This window comes from Sinocyclocheilus anshuiensis, unplaced genomic scaffold (assembly GCF_001515605.1).
Source record: "Sinocyclocheilus anshuiensis isolate Anshui unplaced genomic scaffold, SAMN03320099.WGS_v1.1 scaffold1673, whole genome shotgun sequence".
NCBI lineage: Eukaryota > Metazoa > Chordata > Actinopteri > Cypriniformes > Cyprinidae > Sinocyclocheilus > Sinocyclocheilus anshuiensis.
Window position 1 is genome coordinate 310686 of NW_015538012.1, and position 10086 is coordinate 320771.

The following is a 10086-nucleotide window of genomic DNA, read 5'->3' on the forward strand; positions in this document are numbered from 1 at the left end:
TATATTCTTTTGTAAGATGATTTAATTTTACTTCTGTTATGTAGACTCCCTCTCCTAAACAACCATAAATTCCACTGACTCATCCATAAAACACAAGCCTGCAGTTTCTCACCTTCAGACTCAATTTAAAAAAAAATTACCCACAGTTCCTCTGTAGTTCCTCTATGTCCATGTTAATAAATATAAGAAAAATTGCATGACAGTGGAATATACCGGTTGGGTTCATTACCTGTAATGTTAAGCAGACGAGGCAGGACGCGCTCCCTCTCCTAAACAACCATAAATTCCACTGACTCATCCATAAAACACAAGCCTGCAGTTTCTCACCTTCAGACTCAATTTAAAAAAAAATTACCCACAGTTCCTCTGTAGTTCCTCTATGTCCATGTTAATAAATATAAGAAAAATTGCATGACAGTGGAATATACCGGTTGGGTTCATTACCTGTAATGTTAAGCAGACGAGGCAGGAAGCGGTTCCACAGAGCACAAACCTGTGTTCTTAGACCCTTGTGCACCTTCAGTGGCTCTGTGTTCAAGCCCACATGCTTTTGGTCAGTAGTTGTATATTGAGGCCAACGTCTCCGACTGTCCATGGTGCCGTCTGTGTTCATGTTGGGATTACTTCATGTAGACAGAAAAAAGAAGCTTAAAGTTAACCTTCCAGGCATAACTAAAACATTCCATATAACTAATAGATAAATTGAACCTTTATATAAAAAATGCAATATGACAAATATTTCATTGGGGCTTGACTCGTTTGCTATTTCTCTTACCCGGTACGGGCAAAATTGGCCCAGTATCTCATCATTCGTCGGCTGAGTTTCTCTTCTTCTGCAGTGTAATTGAGTCGTTTATCTAATGGCAGGCCAAACACAAACTCAATCTCATAACCATGGATTACTCCCATCCACTCAGGCCAGGCCAAGTTTGAGGCTCGATGATCAAACAGGTAAAGGTACACAGCACCTAAGAACGAAGAGGGGAGGTATAGATTGAGAAAACTGGGCCTTGAACTATTTAACATTTAAGATCCCCTCTTCTTTATCCTAGTGGTCTTGGACTTCATACTGACACTGTAAGCAAGTTTATTAACTGTTGCCTTCTCACACCAGAGTGCTTATTCTTTACCATTATAATGGACTTACCATGTGAGTTGGCACTGTTGTAGTTTGTTGGTCCTGAGTTTGCCCAGCCTAGTGTCCCAGGAGCTGCAGCTCCCGGCTGGGAATGGAGGCTAGTGTGCTGAGCGTATGACCTTGCAAAGTGCTGCAGAGGACAGATGACATTTTGATCTCCTACAATATCGTCCATTGCATCTCGATTCTTCTGGGGGTTGTTCTCATCCATCCAGTCAGTGTACTGAAGGATAACTGCCTCCAAGCCAATCTCATTAGCATGAGGAACACCCATCTTCACACCTTCAAGGAAGTCTTCTCGAGATATCAAACTCTCATTGTCTTTACTGAATCCCGGCGCACCGTACAGCAAGAAGTAAGATCCCTCATCCTGATTTACACCCAACATTATCTGAGTGTATTTGAAGTTACCCGAGTTAATCATGGCTTCTGGGGTGTCAGGAAGGAAAACGCCATCTATGACAGGCACAAAGGAAAAGCGGAACAGGCTGCTATAGGGGAGAACTTGCCACTCCTGATCAATTAGTTCCGGTGGATGTTTGTTCCTCAGGCAGTCAACCAGCTCAGTATCGTTACCCTCGCTGCAGCCAACAAGTTTGCCCAACAAGGTGGCCCTCCGACGGGCCTCATCAAAGCTAACAGTAGCCCAGGGTGTATTAGGAACACCACTCTGCATTATGGCACGAGTAAAGAACGGGCGGCTGTCCGGTGACAGAACGTGCATGCCAACTGATGCTCCCCCAGCACTTTCTCCAAAAATGGTGACCTGTTTTGGGTTACCGCCGAAGAAGTGGATGTTTTCTTGGACCCATTGGAGGGCCAACCTCTGGTCAAGGAGACCCACATTTCCTGGTGCTTCGGATGAGCCATTGAGGGCGAGGAATCCAAAAGCTCCAACACGATAGTTCATAGACACAACCACTACCTTTTCGGTGTAAGCCAAGTACCGGCCATCATAGACATCAAGAGAGGAGGAGCCACTATAGAAGCCGCCGCCGTATATCCAGACCATTACTGTGAGGTTCTGGGGCCTAGGGGTAGGAGGTACCCACACATTAAGGTAAAGGCAGTCCTCGCTCATCATTCTGTTGGGGTTCCACATCTCGATACCTGGAAAGCCTGGGTAAGAGATGTCTATGAATTGATAGCAGGCATTTGGGTAGTCTCTAGCCTCAAAGATTCCATTCCAGGGTTTTTTGGGCTCTGCTTTCTTGAAACGTCTCTTCCCAATAGGAGGTTCAGCATATGGGATGCCCAAGAAAGCGATCACATGACTCCGGTCTGGAACAGGCAAGCGTACACCCTGCACACGGCCCAACCTTGTTGCTACTACTAGGTCGGATTCGCTCTGTGCAAGACAGCAGTGGAAGAGGAACATGAGGAGCACAGCAGGCAGAAGGAAAATGTCTGAGTTCTTCATGGTGTCTTTTCTTTTGTTGGATGGGAAACTACTGCGATCTCACTGTTCTGAGCCAAGCTCAGTATGACCTGTAAATGAAAGACAAAAGATAAGGCAACAAAATACATTTGTGATCCATTAAATTTAATTAATATGTATAATAAAAAAGTAATTTAAAATAACTTAGTGTGACTGAAAGAACAATCACACGGACTTCAAGGCCAAACAGGATATAACAGTGTGACTAACCAAAAAGGGACTGATGCATAGAGAAACTCAGCTGTAGGTTGTTAGATTAATGCTCACTTTCTAAGACCCACAAACACACCTGTGAGGTGGATGTTTATTTTTTACATGTTGCCTGGTTGCTGTGCTGACTGGATTAGTTCTGGGGGCACAGTTATGGATAGGAGCACATGAATTTGACTGCAGCTGTGTGAGTGTCTGTCTAAACAAGGCTATTTCTGTTCCCCCTGCCTCCTTTGCCTGTGTGGGGTTCTATTTTTGAGGGTGTCACTTCTCTCTACCAGTCCATCCAAGCCTTTATCTGCTATGCATATGCTACACAAAGCATCACTTAAGTGATCTTGGCAATCCACCTTTACAAAATTAAAGAGACAGTTTACAAGCCAGTATGACTCTTTCTTCTTTGCATCACAAAAAAATAGATATTTTGATATGTTTTCTTTTTGTCCATACAGTGAATTTTGACCATCATTGTATGGAAAAACAGTTCACAAATATTTTATTTTTTGTGCTGAGGAATAAAATACAGTCTCTCCAAGGCACCATCCATGGATAATTAAGATATCTTAATAAAGAATTGGTGCCAAATGCATTAAACTAGACTGCTCATTACATAATCTATTGGCGGTTTCACAGAAACCGATCTTAAAATAACAAGCCAGATTATATTGGACTCAATAGTGAAAAGAGGTTTGGGGGACTGCAATGCAATTCAACAGTCACAGCATCTCAATGGATTTATTAATATCTTAAAAGACAGCTGCATGCCGGAAATGGGGGGCAAGGGTATCTATAAGTGGGGATCGGGGATAGGCAGAGGGGGAGAGGCTGGCCAGACTCAAATTAGATCCTGGAATCCATGTATGAAGTTCACTGGGGGTTTGCTTTCAGTTTGGGATTACACGTTGTTGTGCACACCATCATCTCATTAAACACACAGCTTTCTCTCTCTGTCTAACTTTCCAATATGAGGTAGGATGATAGCCTGGCTTTTTCAATTTAACGGGAAACTTTGATGCTAAACCATAATGCACATATTTGTCCCTCATTCTTTGTATTTGTCACAATCATTGCCAGCCAACCTTAATCTATCTCAGGTTGCCATGGAAATTAAGAGCCTGCACTACCTATTGCATCCTGTCTTATTTGTACCGTGGGTCTGTACTTGATTTCAGCATTTTTTCCATCTTGAAGACTGTTGCTTCCTTTTTGTGTTATTGAAGGTCTGAATTAACCCTTTAAAATCTCTATTTGCAATTCGGGAAAGTAAACTGTTAATTTTGTAATGACCACAAGCAGGTCCAAAAAATGCAGAAAGCCTAGAGTAAACACGGTTACTTAGATTAGTCAGAATTTCCATCCCCCTAACAGTGTAAGCAAAGATTTTGAGCGAATTAATACTACCAGCAAACCTAAATGACGTTCTGTTCATGCTGTCATTTCTTGGTACCCTCAGCGTGACATGACCAACAGGCCAAAACATTTCAAAACTGACAGTTTGATGAGCGCCACTGAGAACGATGGAATTTTCCGTTTCGTGGTCTGTCCGTCTAATATTTCATATGAGAGTGCTCAGTAGCGAACACGTGCCAACACATACACACTTGTGCTCATGCTGTCCAGAAGCCAACTGTAGAGACGCTATTATTACAATTACAACCACAATATTTTAAGCTTTCAAACAGTCCCCCAGTTGATGAGGTAGTGTGCATGCTACAATAGAATGTTAGCGTTAATTGCTCTTCTCTGAGGCAGTAATACGACTATAATTAACTTTTCCCAGCGGAGCACAGCTTCTGAAGTCTAAAAGCTTATCATAACTGCATCAAGATCTGAGTCAGAAGTCTCTATGTAATTGTGAGACCAAGTGGGTCATTCTTGTTTTGCTGTATATTTTGAGCTGGCTAACTTAAATCAATATGCCTGAGTTGTAATGTAAATATATCAGACAGACTTCCAGAAATATGCTCTGGTTAAGTTTAAGAAAACCCTCTGTAATATACTCTTACAGTTATTGCTAAAGGTTTTCTTAACTTAAAGGGGTCATATGATGCGATTTCAAGTTTTCCTTTCTCTTTGGAGTGTTACAAGCTCTTGGTGCATAAAGAAGATCTGTAAAGTTGCAAAGACTAAAGTCTCAAATCCAAAGAGATATTCTTTATAAAAGTTAAGAGTCAGCCACGCCTACCTAAAACAGCTCGTTCTAACACGCCCCCACATGTCTAGGTCACTATGTGGAAATATTAGCATAATATTAGCATAATGCCGCCCAAATGTGCACGCAAAGAAAGAAGGCGTAGTTTCATGAACGCAGTAGTGTTGATGCAGCCATGTCAGCGCAGAGTAACGCGTCGTGTGTGTGTGTGTGTGTGTGTGTGGGTCACATCACAGGATTTGAAGCTGGCGATTATGGTAAGGAGCGTTACATTTCCGACGCGTGCTTGTGGTGGGGCATAGAGGCGGGGCATAGAGGACCTACAATAATGTACAGTATTTTAAAAATAATGTGTTTTTTGAACATTAAAGCATGTCAACATATTCTGTTACACCAAATACACAAAATAATGATCTTTAAAATAGCATCATATGACCCCTTTAAGGGATTTGTTGCAACTAAGCATAAGCACTTCAATTTTGATTAATTGTAGGTACTTATTTACACAATGGCAAAAGATGAACGCGAGGATGCATGGGCCTAAAAGGTATAGTTAAGTCATTTCTCAGTGAGGGGGCTTAATTTTTTATGTTTTTAACCCTTTTTTTAGGAAAATCTGACATCAGTTTGTCAATGTCACTGCCTGGAGGATGATGTCTTCTCAACTTTGGTTATGATAGATAAAGGGAAACAACAAAAGACTAACAGATGGAAAGTGATACTGAGGACACACAATAAAAATTAATAATAAAAAAAAATTAATATAATAAAAAGGAATATTTCAGGTATATTTCATTTTGCTGTGTGTACAGATATTACACCTGGATTATCTCTTAATAAACTGCCAGTGTAAAGGTGAGAAATGGTAACACCCACGCAAATAGGCTAGATGTGAAATGATTTAAAATCTATCCCTAAGTTCTCATAATTGTGATATTGTGTTAAAAGAAATCTAAGTAATGTCTTACATCTTTACAAATCGGTAGTGTAATATTGTATTAAAATATTAAGACATATGATGGGGACATGCATAGCAGGAACGACCCAAGGCGTTAAAATTAGTGTAAACAAAACACAAATACTCGTAATAAACAAACGAAATGAACCCATTCATCTGGTTTAATATGACATGAAAGCTATGCGAGGGAAATCCGACAAAATGTTATACTTCAAATCACCGTGCTTTGCGGTGAACTTCAATAAACAGATATCAGACGCGCACGCAATTTGAGCGTAACGCACCAGCAGGATTCAAATCAAACGAGCGGCCGACTGACGCTCTAATGAAGAGGTAAAACCCCAGAGGAGACGGGAAGGTTACAAGTAGACAGGTGCTGAAGGTAAACAAGACTTAATTTTAGGGAACCAGGGCCTCCGAGTGCGCGTGCGCCGGTGTATTTCTCCAGCACGTCTAATTACATCCATTCTTTAGCTCCACAAATATGACCATTAAAGGCACGAGCATCGAATACTCACAATGTTATTCGTTTTTGCATGCTTGTTTACATATATATTTGTTCACAATGCACATCATTTCAGCCTTTGTAATGTTTCTAACATTTTCCGTTTTAGCGGACTATAAAACAGAAAATGAAGGCAGTGATTCATATTACAATTATGCAACAAAAATCGGTTCGGCCTGTAAAATTACATAAAATTGCAATAATCAAAAGCCGCTAATGTTTATTATATTCTTAATTAAAAACGCTACAAACACTTAAGTATTCATGGCTGTATAACAACATCAACAACAATGTACTACTGTATATATAAACCATAATAAAATAAATATAGTCAGCTGCCTTCATCGGTTGTACATGAAACGACATGTAAATATGCCCCGCTCAAACACTGACGCAAAAAACACGCATTCTCATCTCATCATCTGTATATTTTAATATTTTTACACAGTGTTGCCTGTTGTATCAGTCAGCTGAAGAACATATGAAGTGCCCAAGTAAAACCTCACAGAAGCCACAAAGATGCCTAAATTGTACCTGGCGATTCCAGTTCAAAAGCCGGCTTTGCTTCAGCGCCTCTCCCCCCTCCTCTGCCTGTCCTTGAATGAAGAAAGCCAGAATTGTTACCGTGCCGTAGGGCGATAAGCAAAAGCAGGACAACTGGGCTGGGGGTAGCGTGAAGGGAGTGAATTGTAGTCTCGCCTGTCTGATTTTAACGCTGGATCAAGCCTCTGACGGAACTAGGAGAAGAGCCGTAATGCACTGCTCTGTCGGTAGGGGGAGACTCCTTATAATAAGCATAATCGACTAAAAAAAACAAACTAGAGTTCTCGCGAGACGTTCTCAACCAGCTCTAAAGTGCCTATGTAGGGTACGTCGTTTGTACAGTCGTCAGCATTAAGTGCACTTGTCAGGTCCACTGTATGTCTTCTTGTTTTGTACCGCCGTTTAAATGAACTCACTGTGTGCAAAACAAATCACATGGTGTATTTTTTGGATTTTAACGAGTTTTTATTTTCTCTAAAATACACAAAGACTCATTACAACTTAAAGAATCTTTTCAAAACTCAACGTACTACACATAACACTGATGGATAAGTTTCTGTTTCAAAAGGGTTGTACTCTCTCTCTTTTTATCTTTTTCTTTGTTTTTTTGTATATATATCATAAATATTCTTCTTCTGACATATAAGCATTCTTGACAGGTTTTTTTTCTTCAGATAAGATATCACCTTCATTGGTTCAAATAAGTGCTGATCCATCTTCCTCAGGTTATTGTCCTGCCTTGACGCTACTAGCTTATCACACAACAGCATAGAGCATGGCAGAGAATAGCAAGAGAAAGTATGTAGCTATTTCTCAGTTATTTTATAGGAATTAAGCCTCCCCTGAAAAAGAATTTGCGTAAACTTGTGTTTACTTGTGCACCATTATTTCTATTGCTACAATGATCTGATATAGGAGGCAGAGGGAAATTTGTCATCTGTTGTAATCTACATAGTCTCGCTGATGGAAATTACAACACTCTATACCATTACGGATTCCTATACATTCCATTATTCCTTCTCACTTCCATTGCTAATGACCAGGCTCAAACAGAATCTGCTCCAACAGAACTCAGCAGAAAGCACTGCAAATATCCACATAACTGAAGCACGTAAATTTGTACATCATTTCCCTCGCTTGTATGTTTAGTAAACTTTTTGATGAATTAGATTAATGATTTAACTATAGTGACACTATAACAAATTCCTTGTATGTGCAAACATACTTGGCAATAAAGCTCTTTCTGATTCTGATTCTGATGATTTAACTATGTTCTCCATTCAGATTGACACTTTATTTATTCCACAGATTTTGCACAAATATCATCCCAGAAAATGCTGAAAAATCAGCAGATTACGGGGCCTACTGAACTAGGAGAACACTAACAGATCTTAAATTAGCTTTGATTTGATCTGCTTGTTGGAGTAAATCTCTTGTGGAGCTCAGTATTGCTTTTAACATGCAGTACTTGCATATAGTTTTGTAAACATATGTATTTGTCAACATATATAAAGTCAACAAACAGGTCCACCTCAGCATTGGGGCCTATGTGACAATAAAAGTGTGGGAGACAAAATCACTCACTCAGTCAAAAAAATGTGCGTTGACAAAATGTTATTATTGAATAAAAACATGGTAAATAAGTGGCCAAGTCCTATTGCTAGTAGTGTATTTTGCCCCAGGGCACATTCTAGTCTTTAAACGGAGACTTAAAGTGCACCATTTTAAATGCTAATACAGTGTAAATCCATCTTCCTCTCTGTTGGTTCTGCATTCTGTGATTCCTGCCAAATCAGCACCAGCCATGGCATCCATGTATTTCCAAGCCAAGTAGAGAGTGAATAAACTGCAGACAGAAAAACGCAGAGAGGGTGGATGGAAAAAAGAGCCTTGTCAGAGCAATCAATAAGGGCAGTTAAAAGCATCTGTTTGCTGAGCTCAACCTATTATCTAATTGCTGGCCTACTGGTGATTGCATGGACACATTAATCTCTCTCTCCCACTCTCATTCCCTCCCTTGATGTACCCCTAATAATTCTGGCCTCATAATTCACTGCTTTAAATATCAGCAATTTGAAGACAAAATGCTGATTATGGTTGCAAAGATACTCAAAAGTTACACCATTAACTAATCCTAATTAACTTGTTAACTAATTAACAAGCCATTCGCTAACCCTAACACTAAACAAAAAGATTTTTTTATGCAGCAATAAGGAAGTGCATTTACTTGAAACCTGTACATGAAAATCGTGCAGATTACATGAGATTATGTAAAAGTTGTGCAGAAATGCATGCACTAAATCAATCCCAACTGAGATTAACAATGATAACATTGAGATAACAATGATATCTTCTGGCACAGAAGATATGTTGTGCTCCAGGTGAAATAAAAAAAAAACAGACAAGGCTAACATAGAGAGCTGATATGCAGAAAAGTTTTGCCAACATTCTTTTATCTGCCACTCTACCCAGACAGTCCAATGTAACATGTAATGGGGAAGGACTATTTCAGTAGTTTGAAACTGCTCCCCCACAAGGCCAAAGAGTGGAAACACATACATGCAACTGTAAGCATTATATCACTTGCTCACTAATTTATTCTTTGCAGTGAATGGGTGCCGTCAGAATGAGAGTTCCTACAGCTGATAAAAACATCACAACAATCCACAAGTAATAAAAAGTATCCAGTCCATCAGTTATCGTACAATGAAGTGAAAAGCTGCTTGTTTGTAATAAACAAATCCATCATGAAGATGTTTTTATCCTTAATATTGCATTCACCATGTGAAGTCATCTCATCTGAATCAGGAAATATGCACAAATCGAACATTGTTTAAGTGAACAGTTCAAAACAGTTCTAAACAAAAATGTCAATGGAATTTAATGTGAGAGGACAAAATGGATGGACCTTTTCATTGAAGGAAGTGTTATTATGGATTATGGACTGGTATTTTGACTTGAAGTTACATTTTAAATTAAAATGCAAACACAGCTTTTCGCTTCTCAAGTCATAATTGATGTGCTGCACCCTCATTCTGATGGCACCCATTAACTGCAGAGGATCCATTGGTGAGCAAGTTATGTAATGCTCAATTTCTCTAAATCTGCTCTAAATGTGACCCTGGACCACAAAACCAGTCAT

The 10086-nt window shown here is 39.7% G+C and overlaps 1 protein-coding gene across 2 annotated transcripts in view; it reads right to left on the minus strand.

The window, feature by feature from the left end:
- The window catches only part of LOC107678131 (acetylcholinesterase-like), an 11910-nt gene extending 4753 nt beyond the window's left edge, over positions 1-7157 (minus strand). For both annotated transcript variants that reach the window (XM_016473306.1, XM_016473299.1), the window contains exons 1-4: positions 6936-7157; positions 1148-2626; positions 776-968; positions 445-623 (exon numbers count right to left, since the gene is read on the minus strand). In XM_016473306.1, the coding sequence (XP_016328792.1) occupies positions 445-623; positions 776-968; positions 1148-2558 (1783 nt within the window). In that variant the 5' untranslated portion in view covers positions 2559-2626; positions 6936-7157. The remainder of the gene's footprint in view (positions 1-444; positions 624-775; positions 969-1147; positions 2627-6935) is intronic.
- Positions 7158-10086: the final 2929 nt, after the last annotated feature.